Genomic DNA, 18,799 nt, shown 5'->3' with positions numbered 1-18,799 from the left:
ACATCAGCACAGTGTTGTATCAGCAAAATCACATACAACACAAACACAACATAAGAAGTAGCTGAGAAATAAAATGAAAACGAAATAGACAAAAAAAAGGATGTGACATGAGTGAAAGACTGACTGTCATATTGTTTATAATGCAGTACATGATGTAAATACAGGACGCATGTAAGTGCAATAGAAGCGCACGTTTAAGTCTACACAGAAAGGTAAAGCAATCCCATTAAATGAAAACGAAATCAATAAAATAAAAATTGAATATGATGGATGTATCACAATAATAAAAGAATAAAACATGTCTGTAATAAATTGTATATGTATCTTGAGGGCCTGGTGCTTAAAACCCAGAAACGATTATGATAATTAGCAGGCATGAAATTAATTAGGAGTTATGAAATACTCAAGGAATCAAAGTGGTGAACACAAAAAACATTTAGAAGAGGGTTAAACAACTCAAAACTGTCTGCTTCTAAAATCTCACAGTCCTGTTTTGTCCCAACAGATGTTTACACCTCTTTCACCCTAACAGCCAATAGGATCACAGGGTGAAAGTGACGACCAATCACAGCTGCGCATTTCTAAATAAAGCTCAACCAATCGGGTTTCAGACTGCATACATTACAGCAGAGCCCAGCGTTCACTGCAGTGCAGTAGCCAACCAGGATCTAGCTAGCCGACTTGACTACTCTTTAGAAGAATATGGATGAAATGATGATACTAGTCAACGGGTAGGTTCATTATTGTTTAAATTAAGGCCGTGTGCGTCACCTGTATTCCTCGAGACACGGTTTATCGTTCGAGTTGTGTGTGTTTGTATTTTCGCCTACGTTGACCTGTGCCTACGCTTTGCTTACAAACCTGTTATAAACCAACTCAGCACAACTTAGCTAGCTGGCTAACCAGTTCATTTGCCCGCCTGCCATTTGGTATGTTGCTAGATAGCTTAGCCTTTCTGGCATCATGGGCTTCCGTAGAGTTGACAGGCAACTTTGACAGTCTGCCCGTTTACAGCATCGCTGCCTTTCAACGAAGAACAAGAAGAAGAAATGAGCGACTGTGGGTTCTTTCATTGTTCAAACCACTGCAATGCAATCACCAATAAACTGCTTCTGCTTTAAATGTTTGTTTGCTGAGTGTCAAATTTGCTGCAAATTCAAGCACAGAAAGAAAACATAAGTCATGACATATGGGGGGGGGGGGGGGGGGGGGGGGGGGGGGGGGGTGCAGGTCTTAGGTCTGTGTAAGGTTTTGTTTCTGTCATGATAGCGCTCGACTGTTGATAGAGGATGTAGGTCAGACATTTGACGTGGATGACGCTTATTCTCTGCACCAGCAGCTGTGTAGTAAACAGCATGTTCCTGGTATTGTACACTTTAAAAAAAATACATATCCGTGGCAGTTGTTCAACAGCTTATTTTTTATATATCTCATCACATGTCTGACTAACTCTTCAATTTCTCTTGGTGTCTAGTTGTCAGACTGACCCCCCCTGCACGGGCCCATAAACATGTCCACAGATGACAGTATCTCTGAGGATGTGTCCAGCTCCGGTGCTTTGAGCCACTGCCACGCCAGTGCAGATGGGGATGGGGGAAAGGAGAGTGAGACCTCTCTGGTTTCCTCAGAGGGGACGTCAGCCTCGGGGCTGGCCGTCTCTGAGGGCAGACACACAACCTCCCAAACAACAGGAGGCACTGTGGAGAGCAGGCCAATCGACATCACACCAGCATGCAACAAGATCAGGTGCACTACTTGTTAAAACACTGTATTTATATTGCATATTTACAAATGAATTGATTATGATCGAATAGAATTATGACTTAAGGGTGACAAAGTTTAACAACATTTGTCCTGTTACAGTTATTACAAATTAATTTGGTACTTGTTTTATTTTATGTTCATTTTGCCAACCATGTCCTAACATGAAATGTATCCTGGCTGGAAATCTTTTTCCTGTATGCATGCATTGAAATAACTGTGTACAGTTATGTGATTTATTATGGTGTGGTTTCATTATAGGAGTTTGTGTCTGAGCACAGATGAAGCGTTCCAACAGGGAAAGAGCCTCCCATTTATCAACCCGAGCTCCCTGGAGACCCTGAGGGCCTTGGTGCAGGAGATACAGAGCAGCGGAGAGACAGACCCGGAGATCTGGAAGGATTGTGAGGTGAGGGGAATATCACAGTGCTTGAAAAGTGTAGATCAAGTTATTTCAGAGTTAGCTGTTAGTTGTGGCAGTTGTTCTTGTGCCTGCAGCGGCCTCTTTTTGAGCTGTCATTTTTATTGTTTTGTGCAGATCACACCTGACAGTGACACACACAGACACACAGCACCACACTGCAGCTGATCCTTTCAGACACAGGATGTGATATGCAGGGAATGGACAACTGTTTTGTGCTCAACACAAAGACACCTTCCTGAACCATATTACAGGCACATGAGTTTGCACACATGATTTTTAAAATGTCATTAATTTAAATAATTGTTTGGCAAAATCATCAGAGGTTTTTTTTCCCCTGTCTATGCAAAAAAGGAAGGGAAGTGTAAAGGATATGGACGTGGTTCAGTTTACACACATCCGCAATATCAGACATGTTTACACTTGCAGGGTTTCCCCAAGACACCCAGACAGGGACTCACATGGAGATAAAGGCTGATGATGAAGTTCTCATTGTGGCCCTGGGGATGTAAAAGTACAAATTAGTTTTAACTGGATTTCTAACAGTTCAGGACAGAAGCTTCAAACAGTTTCTCTGTGACAATAAAACATCTGGGGAAAAAAACAAAGATTTTGGTAGCACACTATTATAATGTTTTTAATTATCATTTTTTTTAATTCTTCAATCAGATGTTTTTGACACTAAGTAAACTACTGCCTCCTTATCCTGATGAACATTTATTTTTGTAAAATGTGTGACACATTTCCATTGTATCTCAAAGTGTTGACCCAGCTGTTGTATCTACTGTGATTCAATGCCTTTCTCTCAGTAATCATGACTTGGGATTCTTGATTTGCTCTATCTGCAAAAAGGGTCGATGGTTGCATCTGTTTCAGCTGGTTGAGAAGCAATACCAAGAGCAAATCCTTAATCAACAAGAACAATACCAGTGCCAAATACAGGTGAGCACGCTTTTAATCACATCTCACCAAATGAGCTGAGTTAAGCTGTTTGTAGGACTTTCCACAGACATGTGGAGTAGTCAGCCAGTGGGACAAAGTGGCCGGCTCCGGAGGCGAGAGAATCCAGTTCACTGCTTTGACACGGATACTGTAAATTAGAGTTCTCCAAAATACTGTTTGTATTTTATAGAAGCACTTTTAACTTCAAATGTTTATATTTTAAGTAAACTGTTTTAATACCCTCTTAAGATAGTTTAAATAATCTTGGAAACTCTGACTGTAGAATACAAACTCTTACCTGTCTCCCTCTCTCTCCCTGCCTCAGTGTTTACCCTCTAATTATCAATATGTATGACCATACAGTTTATAGTGCACCCTGTGATGCATTTGCGGTACGTTGGAGCTTTTCTGTCTTACACTAAACCACCGACTGCTGAGAGTAAGAACGTCTTTTGACTGAAACGAGATGCTGAATATTCATTTAATGATTTAATAATAGGCTATCAAGGCGTCCTTGAGGTGGAGAGAGAAAGAGGGCGCGCTACGAAGAGACGATCAGACGGAAATGTTTGAATGCAGGTGTCACGTTGCTGCCACCTGGGTTTTCTGAAAAACTCTGTAATATTGTAATGACGATGACCATCTCTGTGTGGTAAAATATACTTCTTCTTCTCCTCAATTATATTGCTCGTAATTTGCTCCAACTTCCCCACTCACACACACACACACACACACACACACACACACACGGTGAGAGGCGGGGTTTACACAGACGTACAGGCATCTTTTATTCTTGATTCATTATGTACAAGAAGAACGGACCAGAGCAACTTGTAAAAGTAGAAAAAAAAAAAATCTGAATCCATAATGGAAAAATAATAAACTGGCTGTAAATACATTAGTCTACTGTTTTGGTTGACAGTCGCTGCCTGTATTTATTTTTCCAATGTAACAATGAGAAATTCTTTGTCTTTCAGTTGATTCAGGATGAAATCAAGGCCCTGGTTCAACTCCAGAACCGTCAGGCCTGCATCCAGCCACACACAGAGTTCTCTCCAATTTCAGTGACCAAAACTACAGCAAACACGAAGGAATATATTTTCCCACTTCTCTCTACTGGCTGCACAGTCAACAAACATGTGTCCAGTGACAATGACAGCCTGGCAGCCCCTGCACACACCCTCTTTAGCTCCCCATCACCTCCTCTCCAAAGATCAGAGACGACCAACAAGGGGGAAGAGCGGGCGACTACGGTGCTCAGCAGCGGTTACGGGACTCTGTCCAACTGGGAAACGGGTCTGGAACCTGCTGAGTCTCAGGGGGAAGAGGACGATGGTATTCAAGAGAGGGAGAAGCATCAGTGGTCTCCAAACGTCCAGGAAGACACAGGAACAATTTTGGTTGGCTGTCAGAAGGATTTTCCCAATGAGAGGGCTTTCATAGAAGAGGAAGCCAACACGTTAGTCTACCAGCAGAGATCCTCTTGGTATGTCTGAGTACATTCTACGCTTTTTCAGCCAATTAAAAAAATATATATATTTTTTTCAAACCAGCAATGTTTCGCTGGTCTCACTGACTGATGTCTTTGTGAAAGGCCCATGTATGTAGACTGACCGATGCGTCACTTTACTCCGATTCCTACTCACGCTGACTTCTTTTCTTGGCAGCACAAGCCAGCAATTGACCTCCTGGGCCCAGAGACAGAAACTCAAGCCCAAGAAGAGCAAAGCAGGGCACACTTCATCCCAAATCCTGGAGTACCAGGAGCAACCTCTTGGCCTCACAGAGCCCTCCAAACAAAACCCAATGGAGAGCTCAGACTCCCAGGACCAGGTAACTTAGCGCTGACAAGCTGCTCCCTTTTGGACTAATAAGATCTTACAGGGATCGTAAAAACCTCTGCCTGTGTCTGTTTTGGTTCTCAATGGGAATGTCTGTTGTGGTTGTCCTTATTACATACACTCCTTCTGCTGAGTCTAATCCACTCATCTGTATTGGGTTTCAGCAGAGAGCCGTCGGGCCGTCATCCAGCTCTTTTCCCCTGAGAAGGAGTGACAGCCTGATGTCTGAGGCCTCAGGTAACAATTCACTGACTCAGAGTAAACACACAACAGCAGTGAGGCTCTGACAATATGGCTGTGATCAAATAAACAGTATGTAAATAACACTTTCAGTGAACGGCGATACCTAACTGTAGTTACAGTAAGTGGCAGTAAGATGGCACTGTTTTACCACTATGGGCTTTAGTATTATTTCAATGGAATAAAGTCATATTCCTTTTTCATTCCTGAAACGTCCAAACGTTCCTACTTTTTATTAGTCTCACCTGACACGGAGCAAAACTGTCACTCAAAGCTAACAGTGTGATAATATTAGATTTACAATTGTTTATTTTAATTCATATCTCTGCCTTCTCCCAGCATATCTTATCGTCAATAGTAGATTTCTCGTATTTTAAGGTTCATAAGTCATGTAATAATTCACTTGTGGTAAAAACAAAACTAGTGATGTGTCAACTGGTCTCTTAAGAATGAATTCCTTACCTTTTCCTTGGCTCTCAGACTTGAGGTTAATTTGTACATTTTATGGACGTAAATCTCTAAAAAATATATATATTTTTTAAGGGTTTTATTATGATGGTGTGATTTAGTTAAGACATAGGTGTAAAACGTGTATTTGTCAGGGTCTATTTCAGCAGTGGGGAAATCCATATTTGGTGATCTTTACATCAGTTTGTTTGTAGTTTTGTGTTTTTGACGCCTATTCCGTCATTTACAACAACTTTACAAGAACTTTACAGGAAGTGTCCTCTGAAGTTGACAACTTGTGTGTTGCTATCAGTGGCCGAATGACACAAGCAAAGAAGTTCCAAATGATGTAACACCATGTTTGTGTAAAAAAAGGATCAGGCTCCATTCTCCTGTCTGTCTCAGGCCTCACCTACTGGCGTTTGAATGAGAGTGAACTGTATCACCCCCTACCGGACAGCTTTGACAGCGGCGCCTACCTCCTTCTACAGGAGGCATCCGTGAGTCTTGTGAGTATGATCTTTGATGGAGTGAGGCTTCTGAAGTGGAACAACAATCACATGGGACGCACGTTTCATGAGCTTAACATCAAGGCATGATGGAAGTAATGATCGAGACGTTCTGACGCGTTCAAAATCTAAACGTTTCAAATCAACAATGTTTAGTGCATTTCCTTTTTTAGCGTCTTTTTTTTTTTTTTTTAAGTATAAGAAGAATAATAACCAGAATAATATTACAAATATCTGCACATTTCTTTAAAATCATCAAACCTGTGTGGCAGAACTTTTGTCTCCCTCCTCTGGCAGTCAGAGTAATACTTTGAAAACAGGCTTGTCTACATTTCCTTTTCTCAACTCACTCATTGTCTGAAAATAATCAAATTATACTGACGTTCGGCTGCTAATTTGACATTTTCTCTCCTCTGAAACTTCTTCTCTGTTTCTCGAAGACCCACACTCAGGAGCCTCGACTGTCCCTGAAAGAGATCTATCAGAACAAGCAAAGGTTGGACTGTAAGCGTTTTGACTGGGAAGGTTCTGATACGTCTAGTCCAGCCTCACCACAGGTAAGTCCCTTTACTAGTTAGTGGTCTGTTCGGTCATTGGAAGACAACAACAGAGGCTGGGATCATCTTTTTATTTTTTTTTATTTTTTATTTTTTTTTAATCTCTTTCATCATGAACATCACTTACCTGGATTCTACTGAGTACTTTGATGATAATGATCAGTGGGGTTATTTAATCAGTATAGGAGGCTCTGTGTGAACTGGAAGTGTGCTGATGCAAATTGAGTTCTAACCTTTTAATTCTCTTTGTTCAATGTTTATTAGTACACTGAAAGGTTTGTAGAATGTACATCGATGCCACACTGCAGCAGCCTCAGCTAATTTGTCATGTCATCCCTCGATGTGCCTTTTAAATACATCATATGATCAACAGATACAGAAGGGACAGTACCAACAAACTATTACAGAATCTTTCTTCCACTTTCTTCTTTGTGCTTCAGGTTTTGACTTTGGATCCAGCAGCAAACCAGCGCCATTCAGATCGCACCTCCGGCTTCACATCACCCTCTCACTTCAGCAGCCCCTCGTTCGCCACCCAGCCTCACATCTACCCCCGTGTAGGGACCCCCGTGACCCCCGACAGCATGGTTGAATGCAGCCCAAACCCGGGAGACACAGACTGCATCTCTGATACCTCCAGTGTTTCAGTTGTCGGACCCGCCCTTTCTAAAACGCAGACCACGTTGGGGAAAACAGTCCAGTCTACCTCCCAGGATCAGACCCGCACGTCCAGCCAGCAGCACAGAGCCAATGCCCCCTTAGCCAGTGAGGAGGAGGGGAGCCACACTCACACCAGCACCCTGAAGCCAGGTTCAGCCTCGGGGTCCACTCTGAGGCCTGCAGCTAGCCCGCACATGGAGAGGGCTTCGTCACTAGAAGATCCCGTAGTCCTCTCTCTGTGAGTAACACACACGACTTCATATACAACAAGGTTTAAAGGGAAATAATTGAACGTTGTTTTAAATGAGAGTCCTTTTACTACTTAACCAATTCTGCTGTTTTGTATCTTTACGTTGTTAAGAGACCAAACTGGTTATTGTTTCCTCTGTTGTTTTTATGAAAAGTCGTTTCTGTTGAAATGCAGTGATGTTCAGAGGGAAACTCAACTTGCTCAGTAAAGGTCCGTCTGTTCTCAGCCTTTTTCACTGGTTTCTTTACGTCTTCTCAGACTGAGGCAGAACCTGAGAGAGAAGCACTCCCGACACGTGGCTGATCTTAAAGCATATTATGAGTCCGAGATCCAAATTCTGCGAGACAAACTGAAGCTCAGAGATCTGCCCCAGGATATAGAGAAGAGCAACCAGATCCTGACGAAGAGGTTTGTTTACGCTTGAAAATGTATTCATCATTTGTCAAATGTTAACAGCACTCTATAGTTAAAAAAAAAAACCGGGGGGGAAAAAAACGGGTGCACATATTAACTTCTTCTTGAGCTCAGTCTTCCTCAGCAGATATAGTTTGGTTAGTTACTATAATGAATCATCCATTTTTTCCTCTATTGGGCCAGCTACTGTTTTCAAGATAGATTGAGCTTTAACAGCTGGATGTTTAGATGTGTATCATGCATGAAAATCCACATTTTTTAAAAACGTTTTTGCTGTTTTGATGATGCAGTGATTGCTAAATTGGAGGTTTTCCAGACGTGGAACCACACTGCAGTCTGGCTCTTCTTTCTTTGTTTACCGATACTGACTTATTGTGTTTTGTCGATCCATAGGTGTAAGCAGCTGGAGAAAGCTCTGACAGAGGCAAACAGTCAGATTCAAGAATTAGAGGCAGCAAACCGCTCGCTGGAGAAAAAACTGGTAAAAATCATCTTTAACATGTTTTCTGTTGTCATGACCCGCAAATAAAGACACTAAATTAAACTGATGGATTTACAAAGACATGGATTAAAATGCAAAAGAGATGAAGTATGGACATCAGTAGTGCAGGTGAGTGGATGTGTGAAAGAAAGACAAAGTAAGACGGCTCATGTATGAATCTCAGTCAGACTTATGACAGCCAGGCCTACCAATAAGGCCAACCTGCTACAGGAGACGCAAGCTAACAGTCCCCAGGGCCGTCACTATGTCTGTTGGATTTCCACAGTAGTTTGTTTTATTCATAGTGGCTCAGTTGGTAGAGTCGTCGTCTCTCAATCGGAAGGTCGCGTGTTCGATCCCCTGGTCCTGCGAGCAATGTGTCCTTGGGGAAGACACTTAACCCTGAATTGCTCCCCCTGCGTATGAATGTGTGTGAACGGAATTATTTACTTGATGGGCCATATAACCAGCCATCTGTGTGAATGGGTGGGTGTGACCTGTGGTGTAAAAGCGCTTTGAGTAATCAGAAGACTAGAAAAGCGTTATACAAGCTCAAGTCCATTTACCCATTTACCATTTAATACAACTCTAACCTTTAAACAGTTGAATGAGTGGCAGCTTACCCCCAAAGCCATAAGAGACTTTAATTTAGTTTTTTTCAAATGCAAAAAAAAAACCCAAAGAAAGCAAAAGGTGATGAGAAGATCGTCTGGAATAGGTGTCCAAAGGGGGTTCTTGTTAAACTCAGTCGACATCCTCCGGACTGACTGTTCAATTATTCAGCACAATTGTCTGATATCTGCACTTCACACCTTGTAAATATTCTAGCACTACAAGTTGTGTTGACTTCCAAACATAAAAGCTCTGTTCAAAACTGCACCTTTTTTTTTTTTTTTTTTTAACCAACCTTTTACTTTTTATCGTGTTTTTAAATTTAAAAAAAAAAAATTCAGCCACTGTCCTGCTTCTTAATCGTGGTGTGACCTTCCCTTCTTAGGATGAGTGGCCGGAGCGATATGCAGTGGCAGGTGCGACTGTTAAATCCTTGCAGCAGAGATTGGAAGACAGCAAACGCTCGAGCAAAGACAAAGACGACGTGATAGCTCGTCTGAAGAGCCATGTGCGGCAGCTGGAGGAGGCGGTGCAGAGAGTGGGCAGGGAGGCCGATGAGAAAGAGGCCAGAAGGGAGAGAGAGTACAAGATGCTGCAGGATGTGAGTCTGTTTATGAGATTATAATAAGATAAGATTGTAGTAGTAGTAGAAGTATACAGCACTCCAGAAGCATAAAAAAGTTTCCCTCTTACATTTGAACACTCTGTCAAATCTAATGTTAATGTCATGCTTCCTCAGCTGCTCGGGGGATATGACTCTCTGGCAAAGGAGCACGAGGGAGTGAAGGTAAACAGTCGCTTACTGGAAGTTAAAATTTGATCACAGTTCGATCTTTGTCTTAGCAGAGAAAAAGTCATTTATGTTGTGTTTTTCATTCTAATTAAACATGGTTTTTGTTTTTACATTTTTATATCTCCAGAACAACCTGGTGTTAACAGAGAGCAAGCTTGTTGATGCAAATGATCAGATATGTGAGATGAAGAGGTGAGTGGATCGGTTGGAAAACACGAAAAGGGATTAACACTGAATTTTAGTGATTCTTAATTTTATGTAAATTCAAATTCTGGGAACTATCACAAGGAAAGGGGGGAAAGAATCTATTCCATTTACTGAAATAGTATATCGATCGTGTTATAAGGTGACAACTGCAAAGGTAACAAACTGAAGCAGTTAGCATTGATTAGCCAGTCGTTTAAATTCCAGTCAATTAAAATCACTCAGCTTTTGTTCTCCCTTTAACAGAGGTTTTATATTTCCGGAAAAACACTCAATCTGTTTCTTCTGGAATTTAAGATAAAAGAATAAAACAAAAGCTATTTTCACATCTTTACAGAAAAATGTAAATCTGTAGCCATTATGTTATCAGCGTAGCTTAGCATGAATACCGGAAACTGGGGGGATACAGCTAGTCTAGTTTTTGTCAAGAGGTTAAAAAAATCTGCCTGCTTGATTTTTCTGTGTTTTGATTTGAAGAAAGAAAGATCTAGTTTAAGAACCACAGGTTTTTATTTTAAGAGGTGGATATGTGTAGATTTCTCATCTGGGTGAAGTGACTTTTTGGATTTTGATACATACATTCCTAATTTTCCCACCTTGAAATTTAAGGCAGCTATAAGATTTGTTTTATACTTTTGGAAATAGCTAGGCTAGCGGTTTCCTTCTGTTTTCAGGCTGTATGCTAAGCTAAGCTAACCATTTTTGTGCTTCATTTGAAGACTTGGCACAGAAATGACATTTCCCCAACGACAGACAAATAGTTTTGATTAAATAGTTAGCCATGAAATAATTATTGTACTTTGAGCAGATTTCAAGTTTTTGGATAAAATCATCACAACCCCACACAATGACACAAAACTGGTTTACAGAGAAAATTCATTCAGTTATACTACAGTAGTCTGGTCATTTGTATCTGCTAACAGATGCACATGGTCATTCACTGGTTGTCAGTTTGGGACAATGTGCAGAGGGTTGATCAATAGTCTAATGACGGTCTCTGTACTGTGGAAAAGTAGATAATAGCATTGGCTGAGACCATACAGCGACTTGCCTTTGCAGTCTCAGCTGTGCCTACAAATTACTGACAGTAGAGGAAGAGTATGGACTGTGCATTGATGAAGACTGAACATTCAATTCAGAAAACTCAGAGACTGAAGGAAAACCGCAGTTTGCAGAATATCAATACTGTATGTTGTACGTGTCGTCAGAGGGTGTTAGCGTCAAAATGAATGATCTGCAGGGCAGACGGAAAACTGGAGCAGCAGTTTTCAAAGCGCTGTAAGTGACCTTTTAAAAAGAGGGCATAACAAAAATACAAGTTACCCCAATATTCAAGCAATCCTGAATACTTTTTACTGTAGCAAATGTCAGCGCAATCTAAGAAATGAAAAGGAGAGGTCATAATAAAAAACTTTTGTTATGACTAATCAATTCTTATATGCAGTGATAAAAAGAGGAGTTTACTGTTGCACTTTAGTGACAGACATCTCTATTATTCTCATCAGTGAAACTAAACAGCCAGCAGAAAGTGACATCTTCCAAAATCAGATTTTTTTTAAAAAAAATTTATTGCCAAGTACATTTATATATACAAGGAATTTGTCGATGTGTATTGGTGCGATGCTTAAATAAAATCTCCCCTGCCTGTCCTTGTCTTTGAATCTTGTGACCGTGTGTGTGTGTCGGTTTGTCCCTCTCAGAGTGATCTCCAAACTGGAGTCTCAGGTGAAGCAGCTGGAGCACGAGAACAATGCAAGGACAAGATTTACTTCTCACAGTAACACACAACCTTCTGGAGCTGGGTGAGCGCTTCATGTACTGATTACCTGAAGCTTTCACATTTCTACTGAGCTTTCTTACCTGAGGCATTTTTGTACAATTCAAATGTTAAAGTAATGCAAAAGAAAAGCCCTGAGCTCAAAGTGCTTTACAATAAAGCTGAGAAACAGAGAAAATAATTAGAACAACACATAAACTTCTGTTTCCTTCTGGTCATATCCACAGTCTTTTCCACCACCCTGACCTGCTGCTGTCACCCAGTAAGGGGAGGATAGAGCCCGATGTCACACGCAGAAAGTCACCCCGTCCCCCATCTGATCAGGTGCACAGCGGCAGAAAATCTCCATTTCGTCAAACTAACCAATCAAGTGCCCACAAGAAGCCCCAGTATCCAATCAATGATCAATCATCAGGAACTGGAAGCTCTTTGGAGGCCTCTTCAGGAGGAAGCAGCTGGAGGTGATTTTTTTTTTTTAAGATGTGAGGATTCTTTTTAATCAACCAGCGTTATTGAAGATTTTCAGGGATTTACTGGGTTTCCTTTTTCCGCAGGTGTGCGTCTCCTCCTGAGTGTGAACAGTCCCTTCCTCAGTCCCGACACCAGGAGCAGAGTGGTGGGCATCATGAGGGGAGTCGCAGCACCTTGACGCCCATGATGAGGGCTCTGATCCAGCTGGAGGAGACCAGAGCCACAGAGAGCAGGGCCCCCTGTAAGAACAGCTCCATCCACTGTATGACTCACACAAGGCCTGGTTTAAAACTCTACAACCCAAAAAAACAAGTTCACACTTCAAACAGTACTCTTCCAAATAGATGTTCCCATCATTAACCAAACTACAGGTAGATTTCTTTCTTTAGAGCTTGTAACTCTTGTTTTTCCGATTCTGAGATCCCAAATATCTAGCTGCTGCCTTCTCAGTGCTTTTTCCAGGGTGTTGTATAACCGAGTGGAGGTTTTCATGGATCCGAAGTGACAGACCTGAACTCTTATGGACTGCTGAAGTTTGTTGTGTGCACGAATTGGATCCAAGTCATTTTTACACCCAACCTTCTTTTTTTTTTTTTTTGCCCAAGATATTGTGCTTTTCATGACAAAGTTGTCAATATTGACCTTACACACACACAATCTGTTTGAATTCGTGCTGTGAGGCAACTGGCAGTAAGTCAGGTCACTTTTCTCGGGGTGTTTTGATTCAATCACAGCAGAGCCTGAGATGTTTCTCACTATAAACTAGCACATAGATGATTCTAAATCACCCCGAATTGAAAACATCTTTGGTACATATTTGGACACAACAAATGACGCTGTTTCTGAAATATCTTCTCTGCATGCTTTCTCTTTACAGGGGTTGGCAGTCAGCGGGCGACAGTCGGATTCGTGGAGCGGAGACACAAGGAGGTGATTCAGGATCAAGTCGGGCATCCGGCCAACTATGAGGCGATCAAACCCGGACCGGCTGCACCTCGAACCGAGCGAGTGGGATCAAAAAGTGTAAATAGAGCAGCAGCTCTGCTGAGAGCTCAGAGGAGTCTGTCCCCAGAGGGTCACAGATCTTCCTCACTGCCTCCTCCAGACCAGAGAAACACCTCCCCAACTACACCCAGTGAGTCCTCCCAACCTGTCCACACTCAAGTCTTTATGTGCACGAAATCCAGCTGTGTCTCAGCAACAATGACCGCTCTAGTGCATCTGGTCCGAAGTAGACTTATTCCTTAAAGTTGTGTTAATGTTATTTCAAATGTCATGAGATAGGCAACTTGACCACACGGATGTTTTCACTCACCTGTGTTTTTGATACACCTGTCACTCATCTGTCTCCTTTCTCCGGTGAGGCCAAACCAGACAGCAACGTCTCTCTGATTATCTTCTTCTTTTTTTTTTTTTTTTTTTTTTTTTCCCAACTAACCAGTGCTCTCTTTCAATCCATCCAGCAAAGAGAGAAACTCTTCTCATGCCCATGTCTGCAAAGTCCAGTCCTAAACGCTGCCCCACGGAAAACTACTCCACTGCTTTTGGTCGTCCGATGCCGAGGGAAGAACACCTTTTCAAAAGGTGAGACACAAAGCAACATGAAGACAAATGAAGTGACTGGTTAGCGGACATAAAAAATAATCCTTAACTGCAGCTCTGACAGAAACTATCATGTTGTACGGTACTTGATTCCAGGTTTCTGTGACGGTCGAAATGGAACCACGTCACAGTAGATGGATGACCCTTATCAAAAGACAATACACAGCACAGTTTTATTATTATTATGATAAAAAACGACGTGTCATCCTTCACACATTGGAGCTTTAGTCCCAGTCTCAGCATAAACTGAAATATGAAAAGCTTAGTAAGACATTCTGCAGCTACTTAAACTGGATATAAAATATAAATATGAACGTTTAAAAAAAATCCTCAAACATTCTCTGCAGGTTTGACGGACAGGTTGACCAGAGACGTCATTCGTTTCACAGCAGCAGCCCCAGAAAGAGACTCCAGTTCACGACTGCAGACAGAGATGATGGTAAACATTCAGCTCTGATGTGCTCTTCTGGTTTGACAGATTTGTTCACGTTTGGTTTGATTATTCTAGCAGAGACCAGTGTAGAAAAAGAATAACAACTATTTTGATTCCCCAGATGTACTTGGCTTGGATGTTGTGTGTTTATCACCTAAATGTAATGTCAGGTGACAGTTGGTGTAAAAACGTAAATACTGGCTTTGCAGCTTCTTGTTTGACCTGTAACTCATTCTGTTTCTGCGCTCAGGCCTTCAGCAGCCTTCACAGTCCACAGGCAGCGTGAACCCCCTCGAGGGAAACTGGCCATCCCAGCTGGGCTGGGAGGGGCATGCAGCCTCTGCTGGATCTGACCCCCAGGACCCCTGCGAGGACTCAGTCCCTCTCTTCACAGACAGACTCCATTCGCTTGCTGAGGCTGAGAAACTATTTGATGAACTGACACAGGAGAAACTGCAGGTAAGTGTTTGATCAGAGGGTTTCTCTTTATTTACTCGTTGAAGGATAAGTACTAAGAGGAAGTGTGAAAGGTATAAATAGATATATATATGAAACAACATGGTATGTACTTTTTGTTTTCATGCCGCCTACACCTTAAGTCGAGGACATTCATGTGACAGGGTGGTTATCCTATAAGTCAAAGAACTGAAGAAGTCCTCCACCCCTGCAGGAGAGACCGTGTAGCGTCAGCTCTCTCTCATCCCCGCCCGACCTCTTATGTAACACACTTCATTGTTTTTCTCCCACTGTTAAATGACTTCTATTTTTAGGAAGTTCATATCCACACACCCCATCCACCCCTCCCCTCCCTCTGTCCTGGTTTCACAGAGACATCTGCCTCCCCATTTACAAAGTACGCACTCGTCACTTCCCATCACACTTATCTAATTAATAAAAATGTTTCAGTCCATCATGTGCAGGTGGTTTCATCAATAGAATCATTTTTGTTAATGAATAATTAATGTGTGTGTGTGTGTGTGTGTGTCTGTGTGTGTGTGTGTTTTGTAGATAGAGGCAGCTTTGAGCCGAATGCCTGGAGCAGGAGGTCGAGTGAGTCTACAGACCCGGTTAGACGAGGTAAGATACAGAGAAGTTGTTTCTCCTAAATAATTTTTATTACATTATGTGTTCTTTCCGTCTTTAGCTAGTTTTCCTCATTTAATTAATATCAATAGCTGATCAGTCAATATGTAATATTATAGTAATAATAAACTTTATTTATTCAGCACCTTTCAAAACAGGGTTCATTGTGACATTAGAGGATGTCACATGGGCAAAGAATGATCAGCATTAAAAGGTTTTCATCACTGGGTTGAGAAAACTAAAATATATTTTTAGTCTGTTCTTCATTGTGTCTGATTACATTTCCTTTCCACTACACAGCTGTGATGGGTAAACTGGTCCACTGCATGATAATCAATGTAAAACCCCTTTTTTTTTTTATTTGCTGACACAAATGTATTTTTTAGCTTTACAGACAGGACAGCTGAATTATGGCAGCTTTGTTGGTGCTCTCCTTTTCTCGACACCTGCTCTTTGGATTCAAATGAAATGTGCTCATGGTCAGGGTTCGATAAGGTTTAATCCCACTGACACTCAAAGTGTGTTGACTTTTAACTCGCTCCACTGGAAGGTCAAAACACCATCAGCCTCAGCTGTACTTTGGTGACGGTTTGCAATGGTTGCCGTGCTAATGCTCTAAACTGAGGATGTTTAAAAATTTGCTAAAGCATTTTAGCATGCAGATGTTACCACTGAACTCAAACTCCTGCTGTTCCCCTCAAAGCCTCTCACTCTTTTTTAACTTTTGTCCACTATTTTCTGGCTTTTATGGACTAAATCAATTATGGACTACAGATAGATGAAAGCTGAGAATTATTGTTGGTATCGAGACTTGACTCCACACAATAAGACTTGACATTAGACTCAGATGACTTACGCTGATGAAAGTTTATACATCAGATGAATACTGCAGGAGACGTGGTTCAACATCAAATTTGTGGGTCAGTGTCACGCTCAAACACAACTGCTGCTGGACACTTCCAAAGGCTCTGCATATATTCAAAAAGATGTCATCATTATCTGGGTCATGTCACATTGACCCACCTAGAATAATCTGTGACGTCTGGGAGCTTGGAGTGAACAACAAGTTCTTCCAAACATCCTGCAGACATCAGAAAGACCTCTTGACACTTTCTAAGCTGTCATGTCTACTGTGGTTTTTGTCATCAATTGATGAATTACTGTGGTAATCATTTTCTCTTTATCACTTTATTTTTCCTGCATTTGATTTTCAGATCAGATAAACAAACCTAGCGTACATACACAGCCTAAGGCAACGACTTGTTCTCCTTGTTTAGTTGAACTTAGTCTCAACCATGCTTCATTTTTATGGTCATGTAACTTAAAACATCCAACGTTAAGTAAGGCTGAAGCTGATGGGATAATCATTACTTTTGACCTAATGGGGGCGCTAGAGAGACAGTTTATGATTCATCGAAGTTACTAGGATTAAACCTCAAAGTTCCTTGGATGAGTAATGCATTTTTCTGCAATCCATTTAGCTGTGCTAAGATTTGATGAAATTATGAATTGATGATAAAAGTTCACTCTACGCTGTGACTCCCCTCTCCCAGGTGGCCTTAGAGAAACGTCTGGAGAGAGTGAATCGTGAGCTGGGATTGATCCGCATGACCCTGAAAAGGTTCCACGTCCTCCGCACCTCTGCCAACATATAGCAATGTCTGTCATTTTACAGTGTAGACGCTACAACTTGGTGGTGTTTTTTTACAGTGCACTGATTGTAGTTCAGTCTCTTTCGTGCCATAATCTCATCTGTACGGCAGCATCTTTTTGTACGTGTTACTTATTACTCTGGGAAATTTTTTATACATCTGAGAAATATTAAAATTTTTGGAGTATATTTTTAGTAAGACACAGATTTCTAAAGTCGTTTACTTTTTATCACAGAAATATGGATATAACATGTTTTAATCGCCGTATTGAGGTGTGCATTTTTAAAATGTTTCAGTGTGAAGGTGACTTTCCAGCAGAGACATTCTGCCACTTGGGAAATATTACTGCCATTTATCTTCATGTGTTTTGTTGACATTTTAAACGTTGTTTTTTTTTCCCTTTTAAAACCACTTCAATCTATTTATTTCATTTTTTTGTATGTCAGATATAATTTCTTGGTGCATTTTATACATTTTTTGTTACAATTTTGTTTTTTTTAAGGGACCAAAATTGGAAAAAAAACATGAAGGAAATAATTACTTGAATTCAGTTGCCTTTTTTCTTCGTTTACTTTCCAAGATCAACTGTCACTTTGCTTGCTTTATATTTCAGTATTGCTATTCTTGATCAGAGCCACCTGAAAAATCCAAACCAGCACACTGACACAAACATTTCTGCACAGATCTTTGTCAGTTGATCAATGCTTGTGCATGGGATTTCTTGCTCTGCTTCTTTTTGCCATGAAGGTTTTCCTACATGACATGATGAACTACACTGGAACTATAAAATTGTTGTTGCACAATAAAAGAAGCTTTTTTTGATAGCTGTTAGTGTTGCTCTGTTATTCCTTCAATGTGATGGACTATGACTTTAACAGTAAAACCAAACAAAGCTCAGTTATACCGACAGAACATGTCAAACATCACCCAAGATTAAAGTTTTGATCAGAAATTAAAATAATTCAAAACATTCGGGGCATTTCTATCATAGTAATTGAAAACAACAGACAGTGTTAGTTATGAAATGTAGTGAAGTATTTCTTTCAACAACAACTTAAATAATAAAACAATTGTATTGTCTTTGTGAATTTGTTAAGGTGGAATTACTATTTAGAGTTAAAATGCTCCCTTATTTTGCATATTATTTTTATTGAAGCAAAATGTAATAAAAATAATAATTAAATAATGCAAATTAATTATAATTTGATAAGACTAAATGTAATCAAATCTTAAAAAATAATGATTTGATCAAACATAACTATTACATTAAAACAAGTAAGACAACAAATCTGTAAAATATAACGACCCTACTCACCACGACGCCCATGGCTGCAGGCGTCAGTGCAACGCTTGGGGGCGCTTTTCTACCTCATTGTGTTGCAGGAGGACGTCCTGTCTGCTGATGTAACCGTTAACCTGGATCCCTCACCGGGCACCGGCAGCTCAAAAAAAAAAGCCGACACACCACACGGACAGAACGCCTGTGTGTAATGATGGAGGAGCAGCAGCGCTGACTTCAGCCTATAGCAGCCGGACTGAGAGGCGCTCACAGCGGGGAACCAGAGCTCTATGTGAGCGGAGAAGGACGGTGACCCAGCCGGCAGTGAAGAACATAAACACCATCGCGGAGGCTCATGTGAACATAACGT

The 18,799-nt window shown here is 41.1% G+C and overlaps 1 protein-coding gene across 4 annotated transcripts; it reads left to right on the top strand.

Annotated features, from left to right (window-relative positions):
* Positions 1–606: 606 nt before the first annotated feature.
* Positions 607–17,974, top strand: mphosph9 (M-phase phosphoprotein 9). 4 transcript variants are annotated; one of them, XR_013780966.1, is made up of 25 exons: positions 607–731; positions 1,475–1,746; positions 2,023–2,170; positions 3,035–3,124; positions 4,102–4,610; positions 4,792–4,957; positions 5,130–5,202; positions 6,058–6,161; positions 6,602–6,718; positions 7,159–7,616; positions 7,887–8,036; positions 8,436–8,523; positions 9,521–9,736; positions 9,875–9,922; positions 10,056–10,120; positions 11,833–11,934; positions 12,137–12,370; positions 12,464–12,642; positions 13,258–13,515; positions 13,844–13,964; positions 14,330–14,421; positions 14,666–14,874; positions 15,186–15,268; positions 15,424–15,492; positions 17,052–17,072. XR_013780966.1 is itself a non-coding variant. In XM_079365306.1 (24 exons), exons 2-24 carry the CDS (start codon positions 1,511–1,513, stop codon positions 17,151–17,153), a joined length of 3,831 nt encoding a protein of 1,276 aa, XP_079221432.1. In that variant the 5' UTR covers positions 607–731; positions 1,475–1,510; the 3' UTR covers positions 17,154–17,974. The 4 variants fall into 4 exon arrangements, 3 of the variants coding, with proteins under 3 accessions (XP_079221432.1, XP_079221431.1, XP_079221433.1); XM_079365306.1 differs by lacking the exon at positions 15,186–15,268 and having other exon boundaries at positions 5,133–5,202; positions 17,052–17,974; XM_079365305.1 differs by lacking the exon at positions 15,186–15,268 and having other exon boundaries at positions 17,052–17,974.
* The last annotated feature ends 825 nt before the right edge of the window (positions 17,975–18,799 follow it).

The sequence above is a fragment of the Symphodus melops genome, assembly GCF_947650265.1.
Source record: "Symphodus melops genome assembly, chromosome: 16".
Taxonomy (NCBI): Eukaryota; Metazoa; Chordata; class Actinopteri; order Labriformes; family Labridae; genus Symphodus; species Symphodus melops.
The sequence above is the reverse complement of the archived record's forward strand: the minus strand, read 5'-3'. Positions and strand labels throughout refer to the sequence as shown.